Source organism: Leopardus geoffroyi, chromosome C2 (assembly GCF_018350155.1).
Source record: "Leopardus geoffroyi isolate Oge1 chromosome C2, O.geoffroyi_Oge1_pat1.0, whole genome shotgun sequence".
Taxonomy (NCBI): domain Eukaryota; kingdom Metazoa; phylum Chordata; class Mammalia; order Carnivora; family Felidae; genus Leopardus; species Leopardus geoffroyi.
In genome coordinates, this window is record NC_059333.1 from 8,156,386 (window position 1) to 8,174,820 (window position 18,435).

The window sequence follows — 18,435 nt, forward strand, 5'->3', positions numbered from 1 at the left end:
TAAAATTCCAGGCTTTCTTTTTTTGTTTTTGTTGAGAATACTAAATGTTACCCCACTGCTTCTGGCATAAAGTGTTACTATCAAAATCAAGTAATCTAATTATTCTTTCCCTTTATTTTTTTTTAAATCCTTAAAAAAAATTTTTAATGTTTTTTTTTTAATTTTTAATGTTTTTTTGTTTTGTTTTGTTTTTTTTTTTTTGAGAAAGAGAGAGAGAGAAAGACAAACAGAGCACGAGTAGGGTAGGCACAGACAGAGGAACACAGAATCTGAAACAGGCTCCAGACTCTGAGCTGTCAGCCCGGCGCCCAGTGTGGGGCTTGAACTCCAGAACCATGAGATCATGACCTGAGCCGATGACAGATGCCTAACCAACTGAGCTACCCAGGCACCCCTATTCTTTCCCTTTAATAATGACTTAGGTCTTTGCCTAGATACCCCAAGAATCTTTTTTTTTTTATTTTTTTAATCTTTACTTTTGAGAGAGACAGACAGACAATGTGAGTGGGGGAGGAACAGAGAGAGAGGGAGACACAGAATCCAAAGCAGGCTCCAGGTTCTGAGCTGTCAGCACAGAGTCCAATGCAAGGCTCGAACTCACAGACTGCAACATCATGACCTAAAGCAAAGTCAGACGCTCAACTGATGAGCCACCCAGGCGCCCCACCAAGAATCTTTTAAGTCCAGTAATTTTTTAAAAATATGTCTACATGTTGGGTCATTTCTGGACCCATATAACACAAGTAAACAACATACCTTTTCAAAATGTGGTGGCGAATCCTTTTTTTTTTTTTTTTAATTTCAGGAAATTTAACTTTTAGTATATATTAAGTTTCATTACTTTTGTTCTTCAGGATTTCTTATTACGTATGTTGAAACCTTACTGCCTGTCTTTAATAACTGTCACCTTTTTCTAGATGGTTATTTTTCTTCAGTTCTTTTTTGTTTAATTTTTTTTTTCTATTTATCTCCAGTTCGCTAAAGAAATTCTTTATTGTGTTTGTTCACTCTTGTGTTCCTTCTAAATTAGGCTTCTAGATTTTTATTAATGACTTTCTCCCCGTTTCTTCAGTTACCACCACATTTCTAGGATTTCTATCCGGATTTATATTCATATTCATATCGCTTTCTAAATTTGGGTTTGTTCTAAAACACTAGGTTATCGTTTTCATTAGCTTTATGGTCATTTCTCGCTGTCACGCTTTCATTGTCTGCACAAATATTCCTTTCTTCTTACAAAAGCTCTGTGGGAAATATGACTGCAATCCTTGCCTGTTGCTCATTTTCATGTAAAATAAAAAACATTTATTTTTACTTTTTTTTTTTTTTAAAGTTTACTTATTTGTTTTGTGAAAGTAAGAGAAACCATGAGCACGGGAAGGGGCAGAGGCAGAGAGAGAGAGAGAGAGAGAGAGAGAGAGAGGGAGGGAGAGAGGGAGGGAGGGAGGGGGAGAATCCCAAGCAGGCTCCACACTGTCAGTGCAGAGCGCAATGCAGGGCTCAAACCCACGAACCATGAGATCCTGACCTGAGCCGAAATCAAGAGTGAGACACTTAACCAACTGAGTCACCCAGGCACCCCTAAAATAAAAAAACTTAGAAAACTGAAGAACTTTTCTGGCTTTGGTGCTTTTATGTCTCCATGAAGGGTACTGAAATACAGCCTCGTAAGTGAGATCTCCTGTGTGTTCACCTTCCCTCACTTCATCCGACCTTTTTTCCCTTTGCCTCCACCGTCGCCATCCTGCTTATTTTGGATTCCATTCCCAGCAGTGTCTCCTCAAGTGCAGGGCTTTGGCCAGGAAAGGAGCTTCAACTGTCTTTGAAAGTTCATAGGGACCAGACGGCTCTGACCCTCAGAACTCACCACATGCCCCATATATCCTGGAAACTTGAAAACATCTTTGTCTCCCCTACTGTTCTCAAATTTGCTGGCCACCCTTTCCAGGGAGTTTTTGCTGGCGATCCTGCGGTTCTCCTGTTCTCAGGCCCTTGAGACGGCCTGCTGCCTCCTTCTGTACAAGCACGGACACCATGCACGTCTTGTAGTTACTGGAGATTGGCCCTCACCCACTTGCATTGGGGTTTGTGGGGACACCGTTCACTTCATCTTGTAGAGGTGGTGTCCACGAGGTATCCGTTTTGCTGTTCTAGTTACTTTGTTTTTAGAGAAAACTGGAGATTCAAAAAACTATGTCCTGCTGTCATCTTCCCAGAACTCAAACATTCTTTGGAGATACGTATAGTAAGTATCCCTAAAGTCTAAAATTAACAAATGTTAAGTTTATCTGCTCTCACCTGGGTCTTAGAACAAAGGCCCTAAGGACTAAGAAATTCAACTCTGCAATGTGGCTACCCTTAGGTTTCTCATCATTCCCATAAATATCGTATGTTCTTTCATGTGATATTTAGTCATATCATCATTAACTGCTTCCACTTAGCGATTAGAAGCTGAAATAATACAAACATGAAATACTAAAGGGAGAGGAGAGGGAAGATAATGTGGAAGTCTTAAAACCATTTTAAGAAATTTATTAGAGCAGACGCTCACATTAAAATATTATTTAGGGATAAGGATGGCAAAAGTTACTATTTTTGCAAAGAATTCACCAAGCCATTTTTATGTCCCAGGAACCCTGCTCAACAGACACAGGGTACACAAAGAGAATAAGCCATAGCCATCTGACCTTGGGGAACTGTCAGACCAGGTGGGACAAAACAACAGTTAAGCGAACGAGTGCAAATGCCATAAAAGCATTAAATAAAAATGACTTACTAGAAAGCTAGAACCTGGGAGGAGAATATCTACCAAACTATTAGCTTTGTTGCCTAATTTATGCATTTCTTCTTTTTTTTTTAAGTTTTATTTATTTAAGTAATCTCCACACCTGCTGTGGGACTTGAACTCACGACCCCGAAATCAAGAGTCACATGCTCTTCCAGCCAGCCAGGCACCAATTATTACTTTAGACATTTCTGAAGAACTTAAAACTTTTTCCTCTATTGAGTATACACTATTACTTTTGTATTTCCTAAAATAGGAGATTCTTCTTTTTGCCAGCTGAATTAGAGTTATTTTTAACTGTAATACTCAACGCTCACAAAGATATATCAAAAGACACACATTCACGTAATGCGAGTGGGTATAAATTGGTACATATTACCAAAGAGTTTTCTGAAAAGTTGTATCAAGGGCCTTAAAAGTTTTCAAAACTCTATAACCCAATACTCACACTCCTAGGACTCAATTATAAGAAAGTAATTTAACACATAACCAAGCATTTGTGCACAGATGTTAGTACTTTAAAATAAAAAAGGAAAGGAAAAATTTATTTTTTTTTTAATTTTTTTTTTTTTTCCAATGTTTATTTATTTTTGGGACAGAGAGAGACAGAGCATGAACGGGGGAGGGGCAGAGAGAGAGGGAGACACAGAATCGGAAACAGGCTCCAGGCTCTGAGCCATCAGCCCAGAGCCTGATGCGGGGCTCGAACTCACAGACAGCGAGATCGTGACCTGGCTGAAGTCGGATGCTTAACCGACTGCGCCACCCAGGTGCCCCTGAAAGGAAAAATTTAAAAACAATGTCAAGTAGGAGATATCCAACTAGGAAATGATCACATAATGAAATATCCTCAAATCAGCACACTTTAAAGTGCATTTCTAAAAGTACTTCACCCTCAAAAAAGCTACAGTTCCGAATGCTCCAGATTTGCTTCAAGTTTCAAGTGATCTGACAGCAGATCACTAACTTAGCTAAGTTTTCGATGACACAGGGGAATATTTATGATCCAATGCTAAGCCAAAAAAAGAGAATATGTAAATAACATAAAATACATTCTAACCCAAGCACACCATCCTGAATGTCAAAAATGGCACAGAAAACAAAAACTTGAAAGGAAACGTGCTAGTATGAACTGGACAGAACTTTGGGTCTACTTCCTCCTACTTCTCTCTATTCTTACAAATTTCCAAATTTCTTCAGTGTCTGTGTATTATTTAATAAACAGGGAGAAAAAGTAACAGACTGAGAGCAAAATATAAATCCACTGGATTTACCATTCACCAAAAACAATAAATTTGTTGAATTATTAGAAGTGGAATCTGATTGCCCAGGGTTAAGAAATGAGTAGAAGCTACAGAAGGGAAAAACATAAAGACCAGATGCACAGGGCTGTGTGAAGAACAATCCCAAAAGGAGGCAAACTGGCAGTTATGTGCCAAAATATTAAAATGTGCAAACCCAATGCACCCTACATCTGAATGAGATTTAAAAGTTCATTTTTTCTTTTAATTCACAGATCTGACTTCTAACTGCTACCCTAATAATATGCCATACTCCTAGGACTATTAAATATGCAAACCTTGCCCTAGAAAACTCACATTTTACAATGAATTAGAGGGGTGCCTGGGTGGTTCAGTCGGTTAAGTGTCCAACTTCAGCTCAGGTCATGATCTCACAGTTTGTGGGTTCAAGCCCCGCATCAGGCTCTGTGACAACAGCTTGGAGCCTGGAACCTGTTTCGAATTCTGTGATTCCCCTCTCTACCCCTCCCCTGCTCGCACTCTGTCTCTCTCTCTCTCAAAAATAAATAAACATTAAATTTTTTTAAATAAATAAATAAGATGAATTAGTGAATCTAAAGTTTCAAATTCTGCCATATTAGTTTTAAGCACTTAAATTCATACGCTTAAGAAATATGACAAAGACCCTATGAGCAAATCAGCACAATTTAAAATAATTTCCAAGGCATTCCACCTAAAAGAGTTGTAGTTCTATATGTTCCAGAACTCTTTCAAGTTTTAAAATGACTAACCTATCACTATTGTTCGACAATCTTAATTGTTAAAGAAGACGATGCCAACATCAAGAATGGTATCGACTGCTATATCCAACAGCTTTCCACAAATTATGTTCCATTGGATACTCACGAGCATAAGTAACAAATCAGAGTGGGAGGTTCTTTTATCCAATAAACTGGAAAAAAACATGCAAGAGCTTTTATATTAATGTACACCAAAATCCCTGAGGCAGTGCATTTTCCAAATGCAAACTCAGAAGTAAGTGATTCTACATCTTTATTTTTTTTAAGTAGGCTCATGCCCAGTGTGGAGCCCAACATGGGGCCCGAATTCATGACCCTGAGATCATGACTCGAGCTGAGGTCAAGAGTCCGAAGCTCAACCAACGGAGCCACCCAAGTGCCCCTCTGCATCTTGAATAAGTGAAACGTGGTTACCTCTTAATTCAAAAGGATAAAGAATGCTCCGAGGCTCCAAGGAGGACGGTGTGCTTGGGTAGACTGTCACTCATCTCTAATGGGAATGAATGGGAGGGCAGGGATGTGCGCAGAACAGACAGCCAGGAGGCAGCCACGGGAGTCTGGAGCTCAGGAGAAAGGAGTAGGACACGAAAGTAGATTCGCGAAATGTCGGCATGTGGGGGTCAGGTGAGGGCCAAGTACTGTGAATGCTGTTAACCAAAGAGAGCTTTCTGTTTTTACTCTAGACGCCTTGAATTCAATACAGAAGTTTTAAGAACTGATGACAAATACCCACTGCAGCGTTTGTTTACATATCTTCCCACTTCCCCAACTGAACGGTGCCATCAGCTTCTAGGCACAGGGATCCTTGTGGGCAGGCCACCTATCACAGTACTTTACAGTACCCGGTACAAGGCAAACGTGAGCCCAACAGTTGTTTGGCCACAGATAATTTTTTGTCCCCAAATTTAAAAACAAGTCAATTTTACTTCATTTATAGTCTTATTTTTAAATATGCAAAAAGACCCTCAAATCTAAAGGGTATGAGAATACCCATATACACAAGTACTAGAGGTGCATCAAAGTGTGACTTTAGCTTGGTGCTCAAGAAAAATCTATCATTAAAACCTTTGCTTTTGAAAGACCATCAGTCAACACCTAGTTCAACACACTTTCTAGCAGCTCTGGTTAGCACACCTAACCACCCAAGTGGGATGACAGAGCAGGGCATCGTAGCATCTAACCAACAGAGAGAGTCAGTGCCATGAAAGCCTAGGGAGAACAGAACACCCACTTTCGAGTATGCAGCAGCATTCCAGAAATAGCTTTCACGGAAGAACTCCTCGTGAGCGTTTGTGTGGTCAAGTTCTATCAGGTGAAGTACAATAAAATGTGTGCACAGGAACACAAGAGTGACTGCTGCCTTAATTAATGATGATCAGGACAGCTGCTAATTTCGTGCTCAAAAACAATTACTAACCTTTAAGTCATTAAAAGGGAAATACAGCAACAGCTAATACATTTGTAGAGAAAGCCAGATCTTCCTTCTTGAGTTTTTCCCTCATAAGCCGCTAAGTGTTGATAACTTTTAAAGAACACAAGGCCAAATGAGAGAGCCCGCATTAGATCATAAATTGAATCTTCATAGAATTTTTGTGTTCCGGCATTCATAAAAGTGACTAGGTAACCTTTATAATAAACTGTTTTTACTCTTTAGACACCTCATGCCATCCATAAGCCTTTCAAGAAAAAGGGCTGCTTGGGAACCCTTTGTATCTCATAGAGATTAAAAGAGAAAGAAAAGAGCAACTTTGCCACGACCTCAAAATTTCATGCAGGAACACCTCCAACCAAAATCATTAACTATTCATGGATAAATCCAGGAGATATCCCACAAATGCTTGGTGTCTCTACTGACCTCGGTTGAAAGTGAACACCTACTTGGGAAAGCCAATGTGCCCTATGGTGCCCGATGAGCAATCCGCAGGCCGACAGTGCTGAAAACTGCTCCGGCACCAAAAGGTCAAACTTATAAAATCGGACGACAAAATTTTCATCAAATTCTAAAGTTTTTCTCCGTAAATATTCCTACTCATTTCTCTAGGACAGTGACACTCAGCCTCGGCACCACGTTGACTTTACGGGCCCCTCAGCCAGAACGTGTACACGGGGCAGCTCTAGGGCGCACGTCTGAGAGACGGATCAAAGAGGATTACCCAATCACCTTTTACTTAAAAAAGAATTACCAGAAGATTCTGTGAATCCCGCATTAATGTAAAACATTATTTCATCTACAATTTCATTTAAAAATATATTCAAAACACATTTCTTCATTCAAAATAGTAGAGACATTTTTTTGAATCCCACTCTAAAGTCAAAAAGGTAATTTTTTTCCTTTAGAAAGCATAGATCACCAAAAACAAAAACCAGTCACAAAAACTTTAAGAGCTACACCAATAATGCAATTAAATCTCTATGTAAGGTTTATGTCATTACTTCTTTCCCAGTTAAAGACCACATTTTCAAACAGTTTATAAATATACTCCAATAAGACTATCCTGACAAAGTCTATAAATATAAGGCACTTGGTTCAACAAAAAGCCTCACAATCAGTGTGATTTAAAGAATATACAAGTTTAAAAGTTACCACTTTATCCATCAGCCACCCTGTAGTTTCAAGAGTGTGAACACAGCCATAGATGGGCTAGCCTCCATTTTTCCATTTTCCATTAATAAGACCACCTCAATTAATAACTCAATCAAAAATACTCTTTCAAGAATGCCTTTATACTGCTTCTCCCATGTAAATACAAATAACAAAAGGATGAAAGGAAAGAAGGAAGGAAGAAGAGAAAGAGAGAGGGCTGGAGGAAAGGATGAAGGAGGGAACAAGGGAAGAAAAAAACAAAATCCCACTTTATTTTTCCAAGGAATCATACATATGGGTATAATATCCTTACTTTAACTGTCAGTCTGAATTTAGATACACGAACACCTACTCCGTATGCTCTTAAAAGATTTGCTCAATCCTAATGGGGAGCTGAAGGAAACATGCATTCAACCATAAAGGTGGATATTTTTTTGTTTTTGACAGAAGCGCTTCAATTTTACCAAAGTATTAGCCAACCAACCACTTTTGAAAAAGTCAAGTACTAGCAATTACTATGCTGTACTTGTGTTAATACCACACTACTCAGTCACTAATATCAAACAGATTCCCAAAGTCAAGTTTATTAAATATCACAACTATCTTTGTATTTATCGATCTAAATATAATTCCCCCCAGTACGATGTTTATCAGAAAGCACCCACATTCAAAATACAGCACCAGTTCCCACATTCGCTCAGACAGCCATAGCTTTACTGTATTTCAAAACTTGAGTCACCTGTATGCATCGTCTTCTTTCAAGTCTCATATCATCCTGATGGGGTGGGGGGAGGGAGGGAAGAGTCCAGCAGCAAAACTATAACACTGTGTGAAGAAAAACAGATTATGATAAGAGATAAGGATGCAAGACAATCACCCCTAATTGAGGAACATCTAACGTAACTACAATCCCCAAAACAGAGATACAGTGACTGTAAACTTGTACACTAACATTTATTAAGCTTACTTGAAAATAATTTTCATTAATGAAAATCCATTATACATATATATAATGTAATGTATTCCATTGCCAGGGAGAAAAGGTTTCAAAAATCTGTCTACCACCAATGAAAACTTCAGGCATTTCTAGGTATGAAATAAAGTCAATATTTCACTCTTCTATGTAATTTATCTGAGGGGAAATGTACATTTTGTAATATCCATCAATTCACAAATCAGTATGAATGTGAATTCACTTCTCATCATGGCTTACTATCAGAGGTAGTTCGATTTGCTTGACGGTTAAGATTAACTTGTCAATCTACCAAGGTTATTTGTCAATGAAGTTCTGAGACACTGCTCAACTGCCCCCACCTAAGCCCACAGGCCGCTTCTGCTCCCCAAGTGGCTTCTCTTACTTTACTGTAAGTCTTGCACCGGACTTCCTATTTACTGCTTCCATTGGTATTTCACAAATGAGCAGCAAATTTTATAGTGACTGATGGGAAAGCAATGGCAACCGCAATGTTATCAGCTGAGAGCAGGTGATAACAGACAAGAGACAAGGACAAGGACAGGCTACAACCTAACTTATAAATGAGTTCAGTCTACAAACCTACTTTTTCAACGGATACTGTGGAATTCAGTAAATATTACTAATGAAGTAATGCTGCTCACGTTGACCAAGTTCCCAGGCCAGCCAAAAGAAACTTAAGTGATACTGAAAGATATTATTGGTCATGGGCACTGAGGACCCCTTAGAATACAATTGCAGATCCTTTCCCTATCTGAACAAAGTCTAAACTAGGTTGTTTTTCTTTGTTAGCACTCTCTCCGATCCTGATGTCTGTAATTCCCTAAATTTTACATTAGGGAATCCCAATCATCCTGCTTCCTAATCCTTTCTCCTAAGTAAGTTCTGTGTTCCTGAATTATTATCTAAAACTTCTACTGCCTCAGTGTGATTCACGTCAGGTATGTGACAGAAAGAAATCAACTAGACGGAAATAATTCACTTTAATATTTGCAACTTTCAACAAGGATGTGAGTTAGTCCAAATGAACCCCTAATTGGCAGAATTCTAATCATGTTACAAAATAAAGGTAAAAACAACCAAGCTTGTTTGAAGAAAAACGTTTGTAGGCAAATGGTCACAGATTCGAATGTGTATTTATTGCCCTCCAATATGTCTGCTTTTCACTCATTTCTCCTTCTATTTTTGAACTCCCAAGTTCTTTGAAAGCTTGACATTTGTACTCCAAATAGCAGCAACTGGAAAGAGCAGCTCGGGGACAGAGGTTTAAATGTATGAATTATCTGTAACTTAGGAACCGCCTATGTCTAAAATCACTACCTACATTCCAGACTCCACTTCTAAAGAACCACTCTTCCAGTTTAGATTCTACGGTAAAACCTCAGACATGGAACCGACTGGTACCCACTTTGAGGGGGTGGGTATGGACAGGTAGAGGGATGAACACTGAAGTACTATCTCAAAATAGTTTTATTTAAAAAATAATACTTGAGGGGCGCCTGGGTGGCGCAGTCGGTTAAGCGTCCGACTTCAGCCAGGTCACGATCTCGCGGTCCGTGAGTTCGAGCCCCGCGTCGGGCTCTGGGCTGATGGCCCAGAGCCTGGAGCCTGCTTCCGATTCTGTGTCTCCCTCTCTCTCTGACCCTCCCCCGTTCATGCTCTGTCTCTCTCTGTCTCAAAAATAAATAAAAACGTTAAAAAAAAATTTAAAAAAATAAATAAATAAAAAATAATACTTGAAACCTCAAGATTAAGGATTTTTACATCAAAGACATATTCTTCTAAAAATTTTTCACTCATGAATGGTCAAGTCTTTACAATTCCAGCATAGATCATGGAGACAAGAAATGTGAATTAAATCTCTAGCTATGAATTATATACTATCAAATCTCTTGGGTTCTCAACATCACATTCTTCACCTATAAAATGTTAACTTACAATGTTACTGACACTTTGCCAACTTCAATGGTTTCAAAAGGATAGACACTACCGATACGAGAGAAAAATACTTCATACTTCATAAGAAAAAAAGCAAAAGCAGGTAAAGCATTAGCAGTCTTTTTATTCTCCTAAAAGCAGTTAGAAATTAGATTATTCCATCACTGTATTAAATATCTAAAGGTAAGAAATGTGGGCAGGCCAGCGGCACAACGGACTGCGTATCTGAGGATCGGAAGAAGCGTGCCTCAAGCCTGTCCAATTGAGAAAAGTCATCCATTAATCACCACTCATCTGAAAAGCAGCCTTTAGCAACGGGGAAAGCATCTCTACAAGTTACGAAACTTGCTGAGGACACACGCGGCAACCAAACCATCATCCACTGAGCGATATTAAACTCCGTAAGTCTTGACCTTGGACTACTTGAAATTAAGATTCTACCGATAATTCCATATATCCTTCAGGCCAGTCACTTTTCAAAAAAAATCTGCTCCTACGAGGTCAGGGTTTTATGACAATAAGTAGGTAACAGCGAACACCAGATGGACTTTGCAAACTACAAACACAATTTTCTTTCTAAAGTCTGAAAATCCAGTCATATTTTAAATTCTTCTGAGAAAAACCCACAGTGAATTTTTCACCTTTCCCCCTACAAATGGAGTCATTCACAAATGATGGCGCTCAATTAGATGCTAATGAAAAGCCTCTACTCTCCCTACCACAGGAACCTCCTATAATCCTCAAGATCTTTTAGAGTATGTTTTAGCAAACATTTTGCCAAAGGCAATAAAACGGTCTATGAACAATCCAGAAACTGAGCTTAACTGATTTTTGAAGCTAAACCTACAAACCATTTGTTTAGTTGTCTGAAAATCACTGCATGAAAGTAACCTAGAGCACATCTGCAGAGACAGAATTTCAACGCACGGAAGTTTAAATGCACGGAATGCCCAGGTAGGCGTCAGACTCCATCTGTTAGTACGGATCTCTCTCTACAGAGGGAAGGAGGGAGGGATAAGGTGAAGGAGAGCGAGGGAGAACACTGAGACACCTAATTAAAAGCAGTGACGGATTGAGATTTAGAAAATTAATGCTAATCCTCAAAGATCAAGATCGGCAAAACTGTGTTTGAAATGAACGCATTAGCTTCATATGGCAAATCCAGATTAACTCAGGAGTTAATGAACTAAGTGGAAGATACAACGTCTCCTCTCTGATGTCACAATGTTTTATAATGACACACAACTAAAAAGTGTATGCAGTTTCAAAATAAATTAGTAGGTATATCACAAGCAGCAGGAGAAAAGAATCAGCCCGACACAGGCTTCGGAAGTACTGGTAGGGACTGTTTTATTTCTTAAGCCGTGTGGAAGCACACAGCTGTTTTTTAAACATCTTTTAATTTTGCATGGTATGTATATTCGCACATGTGTATTTCACAATTAAAAAATTTAATCCAGGGGCACCTGGGTGACTCAGTCAGTTGAGGGTCCGACTCTCGATTGTGGTTCAGGTCATGATTTCATTCATAGTTCGTGAGACTGAGCTCCGCACTGGGCTCTGAAAGGACCATGCAGAGCCTGCTTGGGGTTCTCTCTCCCTCTCTCTCTGCCCCTCCTGCCCTCTCAAAATAAATAAACTTAAAAAAAAAAATTAATCCACGTGAAAAAATAAAATATAATACACAATAGGATTTAAAAGGGCAATTTAGATAGTTCAGAAGATGCCAATCTGAAAATAAGCTACCCACTCCCAAAACAGAATAGGCTACAAAAGTGAAATCAGGGACTACAATTTGATTCCATGCATTGAAATTACAACATGATTATCTAAAAACTATCCTGTGACTGGCGTTCCTTGTAAATTTCTGTTCATTTACGCTAACATTAAGGAAGAAACAGAAGAAATGTCTTCTTTTTCCACGTAACAATTTTAGAAACACATTTTCTAGAGTCATGATAACCAAAGGAGTCAAAGCAAAAAGAAAAGTTTTAAATACGGTTTTGATAACCTAACACAAGGAAAAGAAATCTATTAATTCTAATTCCCAATAAGATGACCAAATAACACAGACAAAAAAGCATTTTCGCTAACCGGGATGTCAGGTGAAATCCTTAAAACCAAGACGATTTAGGACTCCACCAAAACCCCTAAAAACAGTCATAGTCTTAAAAAAATTAAGAAGGCAAAAAGTACAGGAGAATCCCAAAGAAATCTCGTGCAAAACGACAGGGAAAAAAAACGTTCGCTCAACACTACACACCAACCACTCGACTGAGACACTGTACACAGGCTGACACACTTGATCTCCTGACAGCCCGACAAGTAGGCAATGTTACTTCCATTTCATCAATGAGGAGAGCAAATTCAGAGATCAGCCTACCTGGCCTAAGGTCACAGCTTGTGGACTCTGGTCTCACACCAAAATGCCCCTCGTTAATAAGCGCTGAAACAGTCATGAGAAAATTACAAAGATCCAAGAATCAAAGGGTGTCTATGTCTGATTTCTAGACCCCATACTCAATCTTCCACCTCAACCGTCCCAAACATACAGTACAGTTCATAGGCAGTAAATTAATTTGTAAAAAGCATTTCAGTTTAGAAGAACAGAAAAGAAACTCTCCTCTAGTCTAGCAGAGAAAATCTGATCACAGCATATAATGGACTGATATATAGATTCCCTTTACCAAACAATATTAAAGGAGGCAAACTAAAAAGAAGGTATAAACCAAAAGCAGGTAAGTCACTACAGCACCAACGCCTTGGGCAAGATTAAAAAAAAAAAAAAAAAAAAAGGGGGGTTACAATTATATGACTCCAATGGCATACTGGAAGTGAAGGTACCTGAGATACATACATGTTAAAGGAAAGAGGAAGATGTGATTTCTCATGAAACTATGTGAAAAAAACACAACCCTGAGTAAACATTAAAGAGAAGGTTGAAGAACTAAGAGCTGAGTGGATTACATAAACGTGGCCCCAAATTTTTGCTACTTCAAGCACCAAGTTACTTGGCCTCTCTGGAACTATCTACATCTGGGCTCAAATGCCAACAAAATTAGGCACTATTTGGGGCGCCTGGGTGGCGCAGTCGGTTAAGCGTCCGACTTCAGCCAGGTCACGATCTCGCGGTCCAGGAGTTCGAGCCCCCCGTCAGGCTCTGGGCTGATGGCTCAGAGCCTGGAGCCTGTTTCCGATTCTGTGTCTCCCTCTCTCTCTGCCTCTCCCCCGTTCATGCTCTGTCTCTCTCTGTCCCAAAAATAAATAAACGTTGAAAAAAAAAAATGAAAAAAAAAATTAGGCACTATTTGTATACAACAATACATACAGGAAAACAAGAGGGAAATGCCTCATGTGCACATTACTTGTAACATAATGCACTGACAAATGTCGTTTTTAAAACCAGAGAGGAGAGACTATAAAGTTTCTAGGAGGAAGCCATGATCAGTAAGCGTCAAGTACAGGTGCCCTGTCACGAATTCAAAATAGGCCAACTACCAACATATTTACATCTAGTCTAAGTTCCTCAAATTCTCAGACCACAAAACTTTCCAGAAACCTAATTCCTACTATGAGAGAGTGACTACCAAATAAAATAGATACTAAGAAATATATCACAGGCAAACCTAAGTTCCAGAAGGCTCATTTTTAAGATAGCAGGATGAAAGTCCACCAGTATTGTAGTTATATGTGGAGCTACACGGGCTCTTACAAGGTACCGGGTTGGCTGCCTCTCTCTGCAGAGTCCTGGGCCCACATTTCCACCCAGTAAACCAGGCTTGAATGTGTTATTGTTTCCTGGTTACCACTGAATAGATGTCTTATCTTTACTGTACACATATTTTCCTTTAATTCACTTAACTCCCATAAATAATTATATAAGTAGTACTATTATCCCTGTTTTACAGGTGAGGAAACTAAAGCCCAGAGAAGTGGAGTCTCCACAAGTCGCACGAGACTAATGGTAAAGAGAAAATTCAAATCCAACCAAAAGGACTCCAAAGCCAGTGCTCCCAGGAGCATGTTAAACTGAATTTACAATCTCCTCAACCTTCTCCCCTGCTCAAAACAAAAAGGGGGGAAAGACCAGGCAGGACTGGGGGGAAAAATCCATTTCTCCTTCCTGTATTCCCAGTCTCAGGTTACACGTGTCACCGTCACCCCCATCTCCCAACTAGAGCCTTAATCACCTAGGATCTCTTTTCTATTGCTTGCGACACACATCCACTCCGCAAATTCTTAGGTCGGGTTCCCCTCAGAAAGGTCCAGCTGGCCTCATCGCTCCAACTCTTAGTGTTCCTGCCATGGTCAAGACCCTCCCGGTCCTATCTGCACTCCCTGCTCCAGTCTCCCCATACAGCCCACTCTCATCAGAACTGCAGGCCTCAAAACATGCTGTCACCATTCCAGCCCAATCACGATCACAAAAACGACCACTTGCCAGCAGGCTGTCCTGAAGCTGGAACTGAACAACGATGGTCTTCTCTCCATTTAAAATTAAAGACCTCAGGGGAGCCTGGGCGGCTCAATCGGTTGGGCATCTGACTTCGGCTTGGTCATGATCTCACGGTTCGTGAGTTCAAGCCCCATGTCAGGCTCTGTGCTGACAGCTCAGAGCCCGGAGCCTGCTTCAGATTCTGTGTCTCCCTCTCTCTCTCTCACTCACTCTCTCTCTCTCTCTCTCTCTCCCTCTCTCTCAAGAATAAACATTAAAAATTTTTAATTGAAGACCTCAAGGGGCGCCTGGATGGCCCAGTCAGTTGAGCATCAGCCTCTTTATTTCACCTTGGGTCATGATCCCACAGTTTGTGGGTTCAGGCCCCGCACTGGGCTCCACACTGGTGGTGCGGAGCCTGCTTGGGATTCTGTCTCCCTCTTTCTCTCTCTCTCAAAATAAATAAACATTAAAAATTAAAAAAAAGATTAAGGACCTCAAGTTTTTTTCCCATCATTTATCTGAAATAAGCAGACTGCATTTCTAATTATAAAACACTACATTGTTCGTTATTTTTTAAAAAGGGAATGAGAAGAAACTGAATAGGAATAACCAAAAGCCACACAAAATTCCGATATCCTATGGCATCTCTGCTCATTTTTTTCCACACCTTTACATCAACAATTTGTATCTGCGCACCTTACTCTATGCTTGGAGCATACACCCCTGCACTGACCTAAATTTACTTTAAACAAATACCTATTGGGGGATATTTGGGTTATTTCCAACTTCCCACAAGCATCAATTTTGAGCCTTGGAGCCTGTTTTCACCCACTTGCTAATTAAGGAATTAAAAAAAAAAGTAATACGAACACCGAGACTTTTCCAACCGCTACTGCGGATGTGCTTGCTTAAAGACATATTTCATATCACCTACACATAATGTACTCAAACCTTCTATTATTCAAACCGATCCCAGGGCATAAAAGGAATTAAAAAGGAATTAAGGGACTTCTAGGTGCTCTGAGATTCACATCAGAGCGAGATCTAATGCTTAATTATCCCTAGTGACCCCCCCCCCCCACCGCCCCGCCACCAACCTGAACAGCTGGGTTCATCTCATTCATTTATATATTCCTATCAGACACAGGACTCTCAGAAAGAGTGTGTGTTCAATCGACAGCCTGCAAGTCCTTCTCATGACTAGTTTTTAAGAAGAACTCTGGAAAACCACTCTGCTCTATCCTTTCTTTTTTTTTTTTTTTTTTTTTTCAACGTTTATTTATTTTTGGGACAGAGAGAGACAGAGCATGAACGGGGGAGGGGCAGAGAGAGAGGGAGACACAGAATCGGAAACAGGCTCCAGGCTCTGAGCCATCAGCCCAGAGCCCGACGCGGGGCTCGAACTCACGGACCGCGAGATCGTGACCTGGCTGAAGTCGGACACTTAACCGACTGCGCCACCCAGGCGCCCCTGCTCTATCCTTTCTGATAGCACTTTTTTTCTACAATGACACACACATATAATTTTACTTATAAAACACATTACGTATGATTAATTTACATAAGTGCACGCACACATATACTTAGTCGGCTGCATGTACCTTTATACATATATAATTATATACAATTTTATAAACCTCTGCTTTTAATTATCTTTACATTTCCAAAATACAGAAAAATAACCAGGCCCAGAAATAATCAAAAACACACACTGTTATTAGTAGCTTACATCTTCCTTCAACCAGCCCGTGACGATTACTAAGAGTAGTAAATGCGTTTAGTTTCACTTCTTTTTCCCAGCCACACTTTTAAGAAAATTCCTAAAATGTGTGTGGCCTCGAGGCCCCCATGTCTCTTTCACTTGTAGCCCCAACCTCAGGTGTTACCTGCAGCCTCATCCCCTGCCCCCTCCGCTCAGTTCTGGATCCATCTCTCCCACCAAAAGAAATACTTCAAAGTCTTACTCTGAACTAACAATGCTGAAGTCTTTTCTCCACACTCACCTCCCGCTCAGTAGCTATTACAACGAGCCGCTGGGTGTCGCCTACAGTGCCATGTCACTACCTCAACTCCCCACACTAAAGACGCACCCTCACCTCCTTCCTCACAGAGCTCACCTTCCCATCTTTGTCCTTAACACCAGCACGCTTCCAGCGACATCACTAGAAACTGACTTCTTTAGCTACTTGAAGTGGTCTCACTAAGTCCTGGCCAATTTTCAAAATGCTAATGCTTCATGCCTTAATTCTTCTCCATGCCCTTCCACCTTGGTCTAGGTCCTTATTGCATACTTGGTATTCTAGATCCTCCTCGAAAAGCATCTGCTGGGCCTGGTGGTATTCTCAGAAACACTAAGGGAGGTTCTCAAAACTCGACTGCAGACTCCACACCCAAAGATACTGATTCGGGAAGCATGCAGAAGAACCCAAGAATTCTTTTTTTTTTTTTTTTTTTTTTTAAATCCAGGTGATTTCTGAGCACAGCCCACTTTGGAAACCACCGAACGTAAAGGCAGCTTATGCCCTATCTCAACTCATCTGGCATATAGCGGCCACACAGATCTTCCGGAAGCACAGCACTTTCAACCTGGATTTAACTTACCCTCTGTAACTTAAAAACATTTGCTCAAATCTCATTGTCCTGAACACAGAGTGTGGCATGGCATTCTATAAAATGCCGTTTTGCCTCCTTCGGCACCGACGCTCAAATCATTCCCCTACCTACAGTTTGCCCCTTCTTCGCCTAACCCTTTACCTAAATCCTATCCATCCTTCAAGACCACCTCGATTCCCCCTCATCCAGCTGTAAGCCACTCCAGCCTCTCCTTGAATTTGCATTTAATGACCCACCACCATGTTGTTGGTTACTTCTGTTATACTCTTATTCCAGTGATATTATCTACTGCTTGGTGAGTTTCATATTTCTATTTTATCATGGTAGATGTTCAATAAACACATCGGTATCATGAAAAACAACATGGAAACTATTGTTCTATATAGAAAAAGTGAGTTATAAAGCAGGATGCAGACACCATATGATTACATTTTTAAAGGACAGAAAAATAGTTGTGTGCATAAAAAAATAAAATAAAATAAAATAAAATAAAATAAAAACCTGACAGGTTATCCATAAACCATAAATAGTAGTGATCTCCAGAGAGAGGAACTGAAGAAAACTGTCATTCTTATTTTTTGTACTTTCAAATTTTCCTTAAAGGAATATGCATTTTGTCATGAAACCAAATCTTCCTAGAATCCTAGACCTTAAAATCTTAACCTAGAATTTTTTTTTTTAATCAATAGAAATCCTGTGAAAAGGACCGGCATGGATATCAGCAGTCACACTGCCACAATCTTAATACTCATGACTTGTTTGTTAATGTTAACATTTCCCAGCCTTTATACTTCAAATTCCATTGGCATCACCAGGTGGATGTTCAACTTCCGGGACCCTGTTCACAGCTGTGCAAATCGATTTTATACATGAACATGCTACTTCTCTAGCTGTACAGGAGTGGCGTTTTGTCTGCGCTCTTGGTTTGTCCTTTCAATCAAAACTACAAATCTTAACATAGTGTTGCTGCTCTCTTATTTCCACATGAGACCAGGAGACACAGAGTTGGTGAGAAAGCTGAAATTAATTTTAAAATAAATTTTAGGAATAAAGGTCTGGAAAA

At 39.9% G+C, this 18,435-nt stretch overlaps 1 protein-coding gene across 5 annotated transcripts in view; it reads right to left on the reverse strand.

Moving 5' to 3' along the window:
- Window positions 1-18,435, reverse strand: part of DYRK1A (dual specificity tyrosine phosphorylation regulated kinase 1A) — a 151,893-nt gene that overhangs the window by 87,935 nt on the left and 45,523 nt on the right. For 4 of the 5 annotated variants that reach the window (XM_045501389.1, XM_045501390.1, XM_045501388.1 and 1 more), the window contains exon 2: window positions 8,150-8,235. The exons of the other annotated variant lie outside the window; for it this stretch is intronic. In XM_045501389.1, coding sequence (XP_045357345.1) covers window positions 8,150-8,159 — 10 coding nt within the window. In that variant the 5' untranslated portion in view covers window positions 8,160-8,235. The remainder of the gene's footprint in view (window positions 1-8,149; window positions 8,236-18,435) is intronic. 5 annotated transcript variants of the gene reach the window in all.